Source organism: Dendronephthya gigantea, unplaced genomic scaffold (genome assembly GCF_004324835.1).
Source record: "Dendronephthya gigantea isolate DGI-Jeju-01 unplaced genomic scaffold, DenGig_1.0 000044F, whole genome shotgun sequence".
Taxonomy (NCBI): domain Eukaryota; kingdom Metazoa; phylum Cnidaria; class Anthozoa; order Malacalcyonacea; family Nephtheidae; genus Dendronephthya; species Dendronephthya gigantea.
The window spans coordinates 857,098-874,848 of NW_021163054.1; the positions used below are offsets into that span (position 1 = coordinate 857,098).

Consider the following 17,751-nt stretch of genomic DNA (forward strand, 5'->3'; position numbering starts at 1 on the left):
AATATGATATTTCGATAAAAAATGCTAAATTCCAACATCATATGCACACAGCATACCTCTGTAAAATAGAAGGGTACATGTTTGGGTACAGCAGATTGCATTATCTGAACAATGAAACCCCGAAAGTTTCCTGAGCCCTGGCTTTCAGGATCTCTATAACCTAAAAACTTGTAGATCAATTTTAAAAAAGGCAACTACAACTATAAAATGCAGAAAAATTATTTACAACGACTGTAGCTTTATTGTCAATAAAGCGACTTCAAGAACACTCAACGCTGCTGAAGTGATGACGGCTGCATTAAAATGTCGCGAAAAACAGCGAATGTAATTTTGGCTGATCTCAAGTGGTTAACAATTCTATACGCCCGCCGCTGCTGACTGCATTCTAATAAATTTCCGATATGCATGGTTTCTGCTTTAGAATTGAACTATACTGAATATTTTTATGCTTCTAATTAATTTCAATCCTTCGGCGCGTAAAGCCTTGTTTTTCCAGTAAAAGATAAAACATTTGAATGAGGCATTCATTAAGGCCACAGTATTTCCCCAGACTGCAGCAAGTTTCGCACTACCAAACGTCGCACTTCTCGCTTTTCCGTTCATTGTCATTCCAATGCAAACTAAGAATGGAATGAAATTGACGAGTAGAAAACAAACAACCATATTGCTAAATACCTTTCCAAGCTCTTGACGAAAAGAGCGAGCAACGAAAGACTTGGAAATATATGTGCTATGTAATAGCAAGAGAACAATAAACGTAATAAATCAAATTTTTCTCTTAACCACGTTATTGCGATAAGAGCCATCAATGGGTTATTCCTTACAATCGTAAACGAATCGAGACAGGACAAAACCATGATCATGAAATAACACATTTTCCTTCGAACCTGCAGAGAGGACCAAGAGACTGAGTATGACTAAGAAATTTAAACATAATCCCACGACACAGAAGCATACGTTAAAAGCACATGTTATTATCAAGTTGATGTAGCATTTCATCTCCATCGATAACGAAAGTTAAAAGAAAAATTCGCGCAATAAAACGCCGTTAATTGCATAAAGTTCATCGGCATGATTTGAATTTTGTTGACTTTTTGCAAAAAAATTAGGATAACATTTACATAAGTCAGCTGGCCTAAATTAACAAGAGTCGAATTTAAATACAAGAAAAAGGTTAGGTTATCCACGTCTCCTATTAAGGTGGTCCCTCCAGTTAATTGAAATTGTCGAATACACATCTTAAACAGGGTAAATCGAGGTGTAAATCGATAAAACCTATCCCTGTCCGCTGATTCGAGTCAACTCCAAGAAGACTGGGACGATCACTTAGCCGCCATCTTTGAAGCGCAATTATAAAGGCCAACACGTTTGAAATTATATCATCAAACAACTCCGTTTTTTGTACGCACAAACTTTATTTGAGGGCGAATAATGGCTTAAAACAAACAATGTTGAACCAACTGATTAATAATTCTTAATTAGTGGTTTGAAAACGAACTGATATAAAAAAAAATTCATGTCGTTTGAATAATGTTCAAAACTGCTCAGTTTGAAATTATTAAATTTACTTATATAGTTAGGTTAAGAGATAAAAAATATATAATTCTCTCGTTATAGCGATCCTGAAAATTTCCCATACCTCAAAGCAATTTTGCATTACGCTCTCTTCATCCGGGCGGGTAAAATGCGTTTTGTTTTTGAAATCACGGCCGTAATTTTCGAAAGCAGCTTTGCCTGCGTAGGAAAAGCGAACGTAATGGGAAACAGCTTTTATAACCCAGCCAACTAGTTCAATGTTTTACTGGGCTTAGAAAGATGCATGGCGGACGACATGCGTATATAATACGAACATAACATCAATGGTTCTGTGTCAAGTGCCCGCCATGTTTAGTGCTGTGAGAAAAAAATTACAACTACTACAACTATAGCATGTAAACGGGGCTTGAACTATTCAAGCTATATACTATATAACAATATAGGTTAAATTTGTCTGCGCATGCGCAGAATTGTCAGAAACAAGATTGCAGCAGCTGGTCGGGGCTAGACCGGTTTTCCAACATTAGCTGTGTAGTTTCGACATCACTGTGTAATAACGCTCTATAATCTAAAGTCCGGCGCACCTTACGAACCACTTTTGTCATTCGAGCCCAGGGTTTTAGCTCGACCGCTTATTACGGATATATTAGGATTTACATGCTGTAGGAACATAGCTTTTAAAATAAATCAGTCGAGCATGGGACCAACGTATGAATATGCAACCCTCCCTTCTCCCCCCCCTGCAATCTACGGCCCTGTTCGTGCCAAGCGGGTAGCTTTTGTTCGCCGTATGCGGAAAGATTTTGGGACGCTGACGCAAGACAGAAATTATTAAACATGATTAATATTTGCTGTATGCGTGGAACGAATGGCAAAAGTCGTGAAAATCTAAAAGCACTGGCACACGAGAGTTATCTCCTTTCGCCATTGAGCACGCCTGACATAGTTTAAGCACATAGCTCTAATGTACCCCGTTCTTATAACGCCGACAATTTTTTGAAAAACTGTTATGTTAATGCTGTTCATTTTACCTATGTAAATTTATCAATAGACTATTTAATGTTCGCTACACTGAAATATGCATGAAGACGAATATATTTTAGTCTTCATGTTTTGTGGCAAGTAATTTTACAAGTGTTTAAGTTGTTAAATTTAGAAACTTAAATTCACACTGACAAAGCTGATTTTGTAAATTTACATCGGTAAAATGATACAGCACGAAGTGTATGCCATGTATGTAGGTATAAAATTTTATATGAGCGATAAATTGCCGACGTGCAGGTACCAATATCACGAGTTTTCCTGACAGGTGTTATAGTTCTATAAACATTTCTTGATTTCCAATCCTATAGCTTTCGCCATAGGCGGAGGAACCGCATTACCTATCTACGAGAAAAAATAGTACAAGTTGTTATTATTGACATTGTTTAGTTTGGATAAGTATATATATGATGAACTCAAGGTCGGTTCAATTCTTCCCTACCTGCCTATGTTTGTCGGAAATGCTACCAATAAAGCGATAGGAATCGAGAAAGCCTTGGGAACGAGCACATTCACGCACACTAACTATTCGATGTTCCGAAGGATGCAGGACTCGACCCTGTTGGAAAAAAATAACTGAATTTAAAGTGAAAGTCAGGTCCGTTCTGCGCATCGGTTCTGTTCATAACAATGTGAAGTCATCGGGCATAAATTTTACCCAAATTTCGCATGTTTCAAATTTTTCTCATCAAAAACACTAAGTGATATTCATATAAACTGTTAAAGGCATAGTGGACCCAAATGTATAAACTGATATTTTAAATATTCAGACAGCACAACGTATTTCAAAAAGAATATAAGTTCATAATATAAACAAACCGTTTGTTTACACACGGACTTGGAAAGTGTACCAGTTATAGTATTATATAGATGTATTTTATATAAAGCTAACTATATTAGACTTTCATAGATATGCCATAGATAAGGTCTAATATAGCTAGCTTCAATGGTAACTTCATTAATTTAGTTAACTACTGAAGCTGGAGAATATTTTCAATTTTCGAAAACGATCCCACGCACTGCTACGCCACAAAAGGTAAAAACCTAACCTGTTTTCCCATTGGGTCAGGATTAGTGAGTGTGGTTCTAAAGAAGCCTTCCCATTCCAGTCGTCCAAGAACACCTGACCAATGGTTGTTTTCATTGCCAGTGTGTGGTAATCTCCACGGAATCAGAGTATTGGATTGTTTGTCCGTTGGATTGCAACCTGCGCCCTCAGCACAACTACAAACACCACGAATTTGACCGGATGATCCATTTCCATTCTTCTTATCGAGATGAGTGTAACGCCTAGGGAAAGTGAAAATATGGATTAGGAATTCTATTTTAAGATTAATGCGGATTTCTATTGTAAGCTATTGCACTTACACAAGACATCCGGGCAAGACTGAATATATGAATAAACATGCACCTCCCCCGGCCCAATTATCGTTCTAATTTCGCCACTGCATACAGTGAATAACTAACAAGATTCAAAGTATAACTCAAGTTATTATGTTGTGGACAGTGTTGTTTTCTGAGAACACAATCTTATACACCACTAAATCCGAAGTATATAGTACGTATATTTCCCGTATGTTCCACTTCGGGGGTGACATGGCGAAAAATGGCAGGCTGCTTTTACACATCCAAATTTCCTTTGACAAATTTCTTCTCCTGCTGCATATTTTTTCTCCTGTTGCATGTAAAAAGTAGTTTTGTAATCTCAATTGAGTAGATTGTAACTCAATCACACGCGTCAAGATAAAAACTTTGTCAAATAATAGCTATTTGTTCGTGTAAAAGCGGTCTAACACTATACCTGTCACTGCACAATAGTTATTGCAAATTACTCCGGCGTGATGCAATTTAAATATAGCGATGTTTTATGCGGAGTAAAGTTAAGCTTGGAAATTCTACAACCTAAACGTAATTTTTTTACCTCCAAATAATTTTTATGCAAAACGTTTTCGGCGGTATATTTGACAATTTTATGGTATTAATAATTTAGTATGAAAAATATTATAGATGTTACAAAAAACAATGTGAGAAAATTATAACAACATAGCATCTTACAGTATCTCAGTAGAATTTCCATCAGGCAGTTGAACAGTTATATTTGGTAAATCTCTCCAATCCGATCCAGGCTGTTTTGGGATGTGTTGAATTCTGGCTACAACCAATGGTTTCATCTGTTTGCACACGTGATCGCGAAGAACCGCTTCCTTGTTAACCCCTCGGATCTTTAGGAATTAAAACACCACTTTTTTTAATTAAAACGCATTTCACTACCGTCTATATATAAACATTTGTGTACATGGCAATCTTTCCTAGTTTTAACGCCCAATTAGCAATGGCGCCCCCGGGTAATCTTCATACAATCTACACCAGGGGCCGGTTGTTCGAAAGATGGATAACTTATCCAACGGATAAGTCCTATCCAAGGGATAAATCTGCTATCCAGTGGATAGTTATCCATTGGATAAAAACGCGTTGCACGAAGCGTGGATAGTGAAGTGGATAGCTATCCAATAGATAAGTTAAAATTTACCGGAAGAAAACAGGATTATCCTGAAATTTCGTACCACAACGTCAGCTGTTGCTAAGCATTTACAACATTGAATTCATAATCATTACGAATTCTCGGGTATAGTTACTGAATGGAAAAGACTTGAACAAGTGATTTGCTCGAACTTTGCACTTCACATCATAGTGATTTTATTAATTAAACACATTGCAATTTTATTCCTTGACCTTGCAATGCTTTGCTATTCGGTTCCATAGCAAATTTAGGAACACTATTTTAATGTTCGTGAATGAAATTACTTAGATATTAGCAAGTTTCCTTGGAATAGGTTGAATCTTTCTTTGCATATTCGCGTTTATAAACTGATTAGAAGCGTATAGTAAATTTACCGCCTGTTATAAATGCGAGGATCTCCAAAAAATCGCCGCTCGGAACGGAATGTGTAGGCAACGTGAAACACTGCTGCGACAAATTGCACTTCGAAAACATTTCCAATAGCGAATACAATCATGATGTGTATTAGTTTGTTGAAACACAGTAACAGGAATATGGCATTTTGTCCTATTCTATATAAATGTTTATAGTGTTACCTTGTATCTTTGAATTTATCCACTGGATAGTGGATTTAAACCACCTCCAGACCTTGGATAAATTTATCCGGTAGATAGCGATTTTTATCCGCTGGATAAAGTTATCCAAGCTTCGTGCAACGCAAATCACACGCTGGATAAAACTTATCCGTTGGATAGCGACTTATCCACCTTTCGAACAACCGGCCCCAGGTGGGCGAGAAAGTGAAGGGGAGAACAGTGACCTACCCAGGATTTTTGTTTAAGAGGATATGCATTTGTAAAACTAAGCATAGAATCGTTCACACAAAGGAGTAAACAAACATATAATGGGAAACGTATAAATGATACAGACGAAAATAATGAAAGTGAGGGTAAATCAATAAAGATTTTGTGGCTCTTATTTTCAAGTGGAAATCACATTTCAAATTCCAGCCAGGAAAGTGGAGAAAAATTGTTCAACTGTCGGTCCTATCGAACGTAGATTAGATGCGTTTGATTTCCACTCAAAATTAAGATTTTTGAACCTTTAAGAAAATAATACGCATCTACAAAACCCACTCACTCACACCCATATAATTATGTTGAATGATTGCGAGTGTACTTTTAGAATACCAGTGTTAATTCAATGCAGATGTCGCACACAAAATATGACGTTTCTCACCAGACAGTTTTTATGACACGTTATGATCAGGCCCCAAACTACAGGATGTCTCAAAGAAAACGAAAACTATTGAAATCACTCATTGTTAAAATTTGAATGTAGTGTTCACGAATTTTAGCCCCTGGGGATTTAATGCAACTTATAACCTGCTAAATACGAAGAATTTGAATTTATTGTGAATACGCTTAAATTTGAATTGGCCTTGTTATTGCTTCGAAAGAAAATGGTACAGCTGCATGACTGCGGAACGTACGTGTGTATTGTGATATCATCCCAATAGAGTGTTTAGGCATTCAAACTCTAACAATTACATTGTTATGGATGATTTCAATAGTTTTCGAGTTTTTTGAGACACCCTGTACATGCGACAACTGGGCGGGGGGAATATTAATTTTACATATTCGTTTTGCTTTTGTACGCATATGCGTTTTCAAAAAGTTCGTCGGGCAGAATAGAATATGTGAATATTCACCCTCTCCTCCCTAATTATCGCGCTAGTTTCGGCCCTGATCATGGTATATAACATGCTCAGACATGCTCACCTTTCGCTGAAAATCTGTCTTTGGTTCCCCACCATATGATATCTTGTCAGCTTTCGCTCCATTCTTTATGGCAGGCAGGTCAGAGATGGCTTCTCGCACGGTTACGGTTCTGTGAGGAGCTGAGTTGACACTTTTAAAATTTGAAGCATACTAGATAATAGAAAACATATCAGACGCGTAATGGCTAAATATATGGAGACTTTTCAGCGAAGCTCTGTTAAAAAAGACCTTTTTTACGTGCCCACTCTCTATTTTCTCATAGTAAAAGTGTTATTTTTGTGACATATGCACAAACACGTGACTCTTCCATATTTGGAAGTCACAAGCACATGGGGAGAGAGGAAGAAAAGTGCGGGGTGAGGACACTTCGGAACATTCGGAGATTGTAAAGGCCCGTTTACACTTGCAATTTTTTCTGCGATTGTATGTGCGATTTTCTTTTTCGGATAAATGTGAACGAGCGAACAGTACTTATACACCATTCAGATCTTTCAAGTCGAAGGTGTAAACGAACGGTAAGCGAATATGTGATAGAGATAGAGAGTTAAAAACGAGACTGTGCACTACTGAAGTCTGAAGCATTGACGATAAAAGTATAAACAAGCATTTAGACGAGTTTTTAGTGTCAGGCATTTACTTATAGTGACGTGTGCACCTGGCTGTCCTGATCGAGTCATTTAAAGAGGTCGTATGATGAAAACAATAGAACTATTACATGGAAAAGGCTATAAGATGGTAAAGTGACATTTATTTTCCAGATTATCACGTAAGGAAGTATCACCAATAAGTTTAGTCACCTTTTTACCATCGACAGATACAGAGAGAGGACGGGCCATTGAGGAAAAGCAATGTGTGGGTTCTGGAAACACAGGCAGCTTTTCTCCTGAGGCAGCCGCTAATATGATTGCTCGACGTCGCGCTTGAGGAACGCCATAACTTCCTGCTTGAAGAATACCAAACGTACACTGAAAAGTATAAAGAAAACACGGTACAAATGAGTAAATTCTTTCTTAAACGTTAAAGTGACTTTGCAACGAAATTTCACCCCTGATATTGGTAATAAATATAAGGTTTTAAACTTTTAACAAACTTGCAAATCAGTTACAAACCTAGTGGTTGCATATCTTATATATAATATTTGCATATTATCAATCTTATTTGTTATGGGGTATACAGGGTGTGCATGTGACCTAATTCACGAAACTTGGTTGGGTATAATATTTAATGATAATTATTCATGATTTCGCAATGTTACACTGTAAAGAAAACTTATCCACAGAAGTAATTATTCAGTTATTTCGGGTGCTCACTAGAATGCAACCATAGTGAAATTTCCTTTCATAAGCACTTTAAAAACAGTAAATTGCTTAAATGCCCACTGTCATGCGTCAACTTTTGCACGCTTGTTTTTATTACCTGATAACCCATCATCAGGAGGCACCTCAAGGTAAGTTTTAACATCATGCTTTTCTTGAAGGAGAAGAAGGTGCGAACGTTCTCCAGAATGAAGAATCTCGGACGATAATAGTCGCAGTAACTGAGGTAAGTAGCCACAAGAGAATTCTAGTGTGAGAAAGATCATTATCAGTATCAGCAGTTTGCAGTAGAAAAGCAACGGTAGAATCTGATATATTAGCAATTTCTTATAACCAGTATGAGAACCGCCAGGACATCCGAGCCAACTTGCTTCGGTTTATATTAGAATATGAAGTATTTCTGATAGCGAAATGTAAACAAGCAAGGAATATCATGACTTTAGATCATCGTTCAATTTTATCTGCTATTGCGTCGAAAGATGCAGGCTGTTATTCGCTCGATGTTCAGCTGTTTCAACCGGATGGATTTATGCGCTACTTGTGTTCCACCCATCCCCATACAGGAGAAACGTAACAAAAGAATCACGTGACCAGCCTGAACCAGGGTTTTCGCCGCAGCGTGGGCCGTGGAGCGTAGGTAGAAAAGCCTGGCTTGCAAATTTGCTTTCAGTAACCTTTATATTAAATTCATTTTCATTTGTTTAAAACAAAATCTTACCAAATTTCGTCTATGATGTATTAGGTCGCGGAAGTCAATCAATGTGGTTCTATCTGATATCTGCCTCTAACTGAATCGTAGGTCATGTAGCGAAGCAGCTTGGTGTTTAACTGGTACAAACCGAAACAACTTTCTTAGCTACAATTCCAAGTTTCAAAAACAATTTCGGTAATATGGTTTTAAATTCCTTTTAAGAACGGCAAATCGATGTCAAATCTGACTTGACGTAGCACGAATCGTGAGTATTACCCAGCCCCCCCCTAGTTAATGAGATATCTCCCCTTTACAAAGCAATAAAAAATTAGGAAACAATGGATGACGTTTTTCTAATATGGTATAAAGGGAATACAGATGACTGCCACATTGATCTGTCACAATAATCATTATTTCATAGTCCCTCTCAATCATGAAAACAGATCCCTTTCGTCATTTCCGTCACTCCCAACGAAGAAATTCTTAAAAAAGCCCTGAGGTAAGCATTCTAATTTCCCCTTTACCTTCACACTAATTTCCCCACCGAATTTCTTAACTTGTTTAAAGTACAGGGTTTTCCATTATTTTTGAAGGCCTTCTCTGCGTACTTTTTTTAATATTCTGCTGGGTGATGTAATTTCGTTACTACCAATCAGCATATAAAATATGTTTTAGTCGAAATAGGAAGGACAATACAAATAATCCGCGCTAATGTTTAATCATTTTAATTCGAAATTCTTACAAAACTACATTAAAAAAGATTATATATAAAAACAAGAAAAGCTTTTCGCCCGATTAAACCTAACAATGGATATACACGGATTAGTCTTTGAACAAACGATTAATTAACAAAGTAAAATTGAGCTGTGAAACAAGTGACTCCATGGTTGTCGGACTCAGTGTAGTCGTAAAGATCTTCACCATACCAGATTCGTATAGCTTGGTTTTGATAAATGAACCTGGTGCCAACATCTGAGAAGACTAGCTGAGGTGAATTGTGGCCATAGCCAGGAAGATGATACCAACCACCAGCTTGATAAGGCTTCGTTAATACTGGAGAAGGATACATGACCGCGTTGTAAACATCTGTGACGTACATGTTTGTGCGGTGATTATTATTACAACCCCAATTTGATCGCGCAGCTAGATAGCAACCAAGTTTTTGACTGGTGTGAATCATCCTGAATGCACTCACAAAACCCGCCTGTCCACTGTATGTAAGAGTTAGAAAATTGTTATTTTTAGCACCAACACATCCATTGCCAACAGTTCTCCATCCGGCTAAGAATCAATAGAAATTCAAGAAAGAATTGAGAGACGAAAATTTAACAAAAACGTTCATAAATTTTGGGGTAAATTCGTTTCAAAATATCGCGTTACTCAGCCATACGAATAAATGAATATTCGGCAAATTGACTAAACCCATCAACTGATATGCAGTAATAATAAAATACGGTGTAGGGTAGGCTTAACTCAGCAATGAACAGCTAGGCTTGCCATAAGATGATTGTCACTCATGAGAGTTGCATAAGAGTATATATTGCTATAATTTTGAGGGCCCGGCGCAAAATGCGCACAATATAATATAGATGTACACTTATTTACCTGCACAGAATGCTGCATGGATTAGCAACAAGAAGATTTTCGCCAAACATTTTGCTTGAAGATTTTTTGCCACAATTTACTCGATCTGCAGAAAGTATGCGGCGCTACCACCGAATTGTTAACTTTTGAACGTATGCAAGATTCACCTTGTTTCTTCTACGTTTGTGTGACTATAAATTTTCTGTCTAAAATATCGATGCTTTTATATCTTCTTTCTGCCTGCGCACTCCCACATTATGTTGCCTGTCTTATTAAGGAAGAGGAAATGCGCGTTCTTGCATTGACGCAGATGATTATTTACATCTTCAGGCTTTTACAGGAGGAAATATACAAAATATAAACAAAGCATGATGTAATAGGAGATCATAATCCGAAATTTATGAGGGAAATCGAAATAGGGGGGAAACTAGCAATGTTTAAATTCGCTTGCATGGATCGACACTGTGTTACGTATGTTATCGTGATTGAACTTTTTGATGAAACCCTGAGAGCGAGTTTGTAAAGGCCAGATATTGTGTTTTTTGAATGCAATAACGTCACAGAAACTTCAGTTACGTCAAAACGACTCTGATTAGGTCCTGTCACTCCTGCGGCTGAACAGGCTCAAGGTCAGGCGTGGATTCAGGGCATATTTAGTTAAGTTGTCCCCCATAGTGAAAGACTGATTATATCGCCCGTCTCTGGAAGCGAGAAATACTATGGCATGAGCTTAGTTTTTCAAATTACAGTTGAAAACTTGAAATGATGAATTTCATATTGGGGGAAAACAAATATTAGAAGCTTGGTTAAGTCAGCTTTTTGCGACAAGGTTTATGGGAATGAATTAAAGACGAAATACCAAAGGGTCGCAGCTGTAGGCGTTAATAAATACCAAATTGACTTGATGCGAGACCTCGATATTAGAATATTGGATAAAAAACAGAGGAAATTTGATTGCTTCCTTAGCTTGCGCTGTAGAGTAAACGAAATCCTAAAATTGATGAAGCCACAAATGAAGGCATCGCCTAGGAAAGCAAAATATGTGTGACATAAAGTTTTGTGTAGGCTAATTGATGCGCTAACGATGAAACCGATAGTTGCATGACTGTTTGCACAATTTAGAATTGATATAGAAGTGCAAAGATTATATTACAACCAAGCGAGCATAGGCCTACAAACAAGCTTGATCGAAAGTTTAACATAAAACGAGGAATGTGCTAGTTGGATTTAAAATTTGAACCTATTTTTCCTTTATTGCTTGATCTGAAAACAGAGAGATTTCCTTGTTGTATTCCGTTGATGAATTAGACAATTTCTAATCAATTTATTTTGCGCTTCTATATTTTATTGTGAATGCTGCAATCAGCTTTCCTAAGCGATGTCCTTTTGTCGCATGTTGAATTTTAAAATCTCGTTTACTCGGTAGCGCAAACTATCCAATTTCCTTTGTTTTTTTATCCGACACAAATAAAGAGGTTTCGCATCAAGCCAGTTTGTTATTTATTTGCTTAACGTCTACTTGTCACCCTAGCTATAAGGCATCCCTAATTCTCTCCATTCCGTCCCTAGCTAAAATATCGTAGTAATTAATCCCAAAAGCCGCTTTGCGATGGTTCTCTTACCTTAAGCCTGTTTTCCACTAGGCGGAATTTTACTCGTGGAGCGGAATATTTCTTTGTTTTCCTCACATTAATTCTGCATGAAAGCGCGCAGACAATGAAAAATTCCGCTCCTCGAGTCCTCGTGGAAAATTTACTCGCTATATTCTCGAATTCGCCTCTCAATATGGAACTTTAACCAAGGCTGCTGAATATAGCATGATTTATTTGTTTATAATATGATTTTAGGCCGATATTTTCTCACTCAAAGCTTTTGGATATACACCAATCATAAACCGTGTCGCAAAAAGCCTGCGCAAAGCTGAACCCACAATTGACCTTGACCCCGTTCAGCCGCAGGACCTTATCAGATACGTTTTGACGTAAGTGATGTTAATACTACAGTAAGTTATTGTGTTGAAAAGACGCAATTTCTGAACTTTCAATATACTCGCTTTCAAAGTTTCGTAATTTTGTTTTTTAATACTCTGTTAAGAAAAGCAAATTGATGTCAAGTTTGTCTTTTTTATATAGCATGAATCGCAAATATTAACTCAGTTTATCGAATATCGACTGATAATAGTCCTTTTCTTTATGATGCGTTTAAGACAGCACTTAATTCGACTAATTGTTGGGATGTCGGGATATCAATCACCATAAAAGTTCATAATGCCTGAATTTTGCAATCAAAGATGGCTGCCTTGTTATTGTAGAATTTTAAAAGGTATTTTTATTAATTATAAAAGAATTATAGCCAAGTGAAGCTAACTGAAAGGCTTCCCCCCATAGTGAAAAAATTATATCGCCCGTCTCTGGAAGCATGAAATACTATGCCATGAGATAGTTATCCAAATTATAGTTGAAAACTTGTAATGGTAAATTTCATATTGGGGGAACCGGAAAACAAAGATTGGAATTCTAGTTAAATCAGTCATAACAGTACTGAGTTTCTACCCGTCTTAAATCAAGCTCCGCAACTGCAATATGTAAGACCGAAGTTGCTTGATTTCAAATTTTGCCTCGTGCCTTAATTATATAATTCTATAATAACAAGAAAGCCATCTTTGATTGCAAAATCCTGGCATTATGAACTTTTATGGTATAATTAATGTCCTGAATTTCTGGTTATGAGATGATTTCGCAGCAATTTTAGTCGTAGTAGGTGCTGTCTTAAACGCTTCATAAAATAAAGACCTATTATCAGTCGATAAGCTAAGTTAATGTTTACGATTCATGATGCTATATAAAAAAGACAGACTTGACATCAATTTGCTTTTCTTAAAAGGGTATTAAAAAACAAAATTATGAAACCTTGAAAGCGAGTATTTTGAAAGTTCAGAAATTGCGTCTTTTCAACACAATAACTTTGCAGAGTTAACATCACTTACGTTAAAACGTATCTGATAAGGTCCTGCGGCTGAACGGGGTCAAGGTCAATTGTGGGTTCAGCTTTGCGCAGGCTTTGTGCGACACGGTTTATGATGGATGTATATCCAAAAGCTTTGAGTGAGAAAATATCGGCCTAAAATCATATTATAAACAAATAGATCATACTATATTCAGCAGCCGTGGTTAAAGTTCCATATTGAGAGGCGAATTCGAGAATATAGCGAGTAAATTTTCCACGAGGACTCGAGGAGCGGAATTTTTCATTGTCTGCGCGCTTTCATGCAGAATTAATGTGAGGAAAACAAAGAAATATTCCGCTCCACGAGTAAAATTCCGCCTAGTGGAAAACAGGCTTAAGGTAAGAGAACCATCGCAAAGCGGCTTTTGGGATTAATTACTACGATATTTTAGCTAGGGACGGAATGGAGAGAATTAGGGATGCCTTAGCTAGGGTGACAAGTAGACGTTAAGCAAATAAATAACAAACTGGCTTGATGCGAAACCTCTTTATTTGTGTCGGATAAAAAAACAAAGGAAATTGGATAGTTTGCGCTACCGAGTAAACGAGATTTTAAAATTCAACATGCGACAAAGGACATCGCTTAGGAACGCTGATTGCAGTATTCACAATAAAATATAGAAGCGCAAAATATCGAATCAGAAGTAATGGCAAAGTCACTGCAAAGAGAACATGAACGAACTAAGAAGGAAACTTCAACTTAGAAGGAAAAAAAGTGTAAAACGCGATGTTTACGGAAATGTCGGATTAATGAGATCTCCCTCTGACGAAGCGTATTACGTTAACTGTCATCGTTTGTCTTCTATTTGCACAGTTTGAAGTACATTAATTTTGCGCATTCGCGCACGGAAAATTATAAATTTTTCCATTTGGCCTGAAGGTACTTTTAGTCGCACTATTCGAACTTACAAGGAAGTCTATTATTCCTATTTTTATTATTATTATTATTATTATTATTATGAACATTTGTATAAGGTCTTCCTATTATATATTCTGTAAACGTAACAAAGAATGGAATAACCCACAACTTATATCATACTAATACATTTAATCTGTAAATACAACATGTAACCAATTCAAGTAGACACTGGTAAACTACCTGTCAAAGAGAGGTTTACCTTTGTAATTTGTATCATAAGAAAAAATATCAATAAAGTTTTCATTATTATTATTATTATTATTATTATTATTATATTATTATTTATTATTATTATTATTATTATTATTGAGGTTTATTTAAAACTTCTTGCAGCATAAGCTGAATTACAAGTTGATGATTTTCATTGGCACGTGTTAAAACGAAATCTTTCCGAAATTTCGCCGTTATTATTTGCCAAAAATTTGATTAGAAATTGTCTAATTCATCAACGGAATACAACAAGGAAATCTCTCTGTTTTCAGATCAAGCAATAAAGGAAAAATAGGTTCAAATTTTAAATCCAACTAGCACATTCCTCGTTTTATGTTAAACTTTCGATCAAGCTTGTTTGTAGGCCTATGCTCGCGTGGTTGTAATATAATCTTTGCACTTCTATATTAATTCTAAATTGTGCAATCGGTCATGCAATTATCGGTTTCATCGTTAGCGCATCAATTAGCCTACACAAAATTTTGTCACACATATTTTGCTTTCCTAGGCGATGCCTTCATTTGTGGCTTCTTCAATTTTAGGATTTCGTTTACTCTGTAGCGCAAGCTAAGGAAGCAATCCAATTTTCTATCCAATATTCTAATATCGAGGTCTCGCATCAAGTCAATTTGTTATTTATTAACAACGTCTACAGTTGTCTAAAGACCTTTTGGTATTTCTTCTTTAATTTATTCCCATAAACCTTGTCGCAAAAAGCTGATTTAACCAAGTTTCTAATATTTGTTTTCCCCCAATATGAAATTCATTATTTCACGTTTTCAACTATAATTTGCAAAACTAAGCTTATGGCATTGTATTTCTCGCTTCCAGAGACGGGCGATATAATTCATTCACTATGGGGGAAAGACTTTCAGTTAGCTCAACTTGGCTAATTATGCTCTGAATTCACGCCTGACCTTGAGCCTGTTCAGCCGCAGGACCTAATCAGAGTCGTTTTGACGTCACTGAAGTTTTTGTGACGTTATTGCATTCAAAAAACATAATAGTGAGCTTAAGCAAGTGACGTTTTTGACAACACGTACGTTGACCGGAAGTAAAGTTTTTATTTTTCACCAATCACAATTCTTGACCCAGTCTTTTGGCGTTACTCATGCCGTTTGTGATGTCAAAAACGTCACTTGCTTAAGCTCACTAATATCTGACCTTTACAAACTCGCTCTCAGGGTTTCATCAAAAAGTTCAACCACGATAACATACGTAACAAAAAATCGCTAATTTCCCCTATTTCGACTTCCCTTACTATAAATTTCGGATTAGGATCTCCTTTTCCATTATACTTTGTTTATATTTGTATATTTCCATCTGCGTCAATGCAAGAACGCGCATTTCCTCTTCCTTAATAAGACAGGCAACATAATGTGGGAGTGCGCAGGCAGAAAGAAGATATAAAAGCATCGATATTTTAGACAGAAAATTTATAGTCACACAAACGTAGAAGAAACAAGGTGAATCTTGCATACGTTCAATAGTTAACAATTCGGTGGTAGCGCCGCATACTTTCTGCAGATCCAGTAAATTGTGGCAAAAAATCTTCAAGCAAAATGTTGGCGAAAATCTTCTTGTTGCTTTGTGTAATCCATGCAGCATTCTGTGCAGGTAAATAAGTGTACATCTATATTATATTGTGCGCATTTTGCGCCTGGCCCTCAAAATTATAGCAATATATACTCTTATGCAACTCTCATGAGTGACATGCAATCATCTTATGGCAAGCCTAGCTGTTCGTTGGTGAGTTAAGCCTACCCTACACCGTATTACTGCATATCAGTTGATGGCTATGATGGGTTTAGTCAATTTTCCGAATATTCATTTATTCGTATGGCTGAGTAACGCGATATATTTAAACGAATTTACCCCAAAATTTATGAACGTTTTTGTTAAATTTTCGTCTCTCAATTCTTTCTTGAATTTCTATTGATTTTTAGCTGGATGGAGAACTGTTGGCAGTGGATGTGTCGGTGCTAAAAATAACAATTTCCTAACTCTTACATACAGTGGACAGGCGGGTTTTGTGAGTGCATTCAGGATGACTCACACCAGTCAAAAACTTGGTTGCTATCTAGCTGCGCGGTCAAATTGGGGTTGTAATAATAATCACCGCACAAACATGTACGTCACAGATGTTTACAACGCGGTCATTTATCCTTCTCCAGTATTAACGAAGCCTTATCAAGCTGGTGGTTGGTATCATCTTCCTGGGTATGGCCACAATTCACCTCAGCTGGTCTTCTCAGATGTTGGCACCAGGTTCATTTATCAAAACCAAGCTATACGAATCTGGTATGGTGAAGATCTTTACGACTACACTGAGTCCGACAACCATGGAGTCACTTGTTTCACAGCTCAATTTTACTTTGTTAATTAATCGTTTGTTCAAAGACATGCACATGTAGCTATATCAAATGGTATATTTAATGTAAAAGCTGAAAAGATTTTCTTGTTTTTGAACTAATTAATCGTTTTTGTTGCAATTTTATGGAAATATATAAATTTCGTGTAAAAATTAAACATGCGTGTAAATTATTTATATTGTCCTTTCTTATTTGACTGAAATTGGGTACATAAGAAAGCCAGTAGGCACATTACCCACTAGAATATTTAAAAAACAAACAAACAAATGATTACAGCTTTCATGCGAGCATTTCCGAGGTGGTCATAAATTGTGTCTTTCCATTGCGATATCGCCGCGGAGAGTTTAGAATACGTCAAAACGGTTCAATATAGGATCCCCAGTTTCTGAAGGTTAATTAACTGACTTTAAGGTCAAGCTTGCGATTAAGGTGTAACTTAGATAAGATTGATATAATGATAAGATTTTGTTTAAAAACACGTGAAAATGACTTAGAAGAGAGGCACGCGCTTGGGACAAGTGAGGAGCCTCATAATTATCCTTGCGCGAATGAGTAAACGATGACAACTTGAGAGCGCGCATTGACAGGTCAGTGTTGATGCATTTCGTTCCTAAATAGCGGGTTTAAGATGCACCAAATCTACGACGCGGACATGACATGAAAACTGCTACTAGTGTTGGAAACCAGTAATGCATGGGAAACGACGAAGCTGCTAATTGCGTGCACTGCTGGCTGCGTTTCGGGCCTTTCAGATGTAGAGATCGGATGGGCCACACGGATTGACTTCCGAGACCT

The 17,751-nt window shown here is 36.9% G+C and overlaps 1 protein-coding gene across 2 annotated transcripts in view; it reads right to left on the minus strand.

The window, feature by feature from the left end:
• Positions 1–2,711: 2,711 nt before the first annotated feature.
• Positions 2,712–17,751, minus strand: part of LOC114527366 (DNA (cytosine-5)-methyltransferase 1-like) — a 41,723-nt gene continuing 26,683 nt past the window's right edge. For both annotated transcript variants that reach the window (XM_028549000.1, XM_028548999.1), the window contains exons 35-41: positions 8,275–8,421; positions 7,656–7,823; positions 6,859–7,008; positions 4,633–4,799; positions 3,627–3,867; positions 3,020–3,136; positions 2,712–2,922 (exon numbers count right to left, since the gene is read on the minus strand). In XM_028549000.1, the coding sequence (XP_028404801.1) occupies positions 2,857–2,922; positions 3,020–3,136; positions 3,627–3,867; positions 4,633–4,799; positions 6,859–7,008; positions 7,656–7,823; positions 8,275–8,421 (1,056 nt within the window). In that variant the 3' untranslated portion in view covers positions 2,712–2,856. The remainder of the gene's footprint in view (positions 2,923–3,019; positions 3,137–3,626; positions 3,868–4,632; positions 4,800–6,858; positions 7,009–7,655; positions 7,824–8,274; positions 8,422–17,751) is intronic.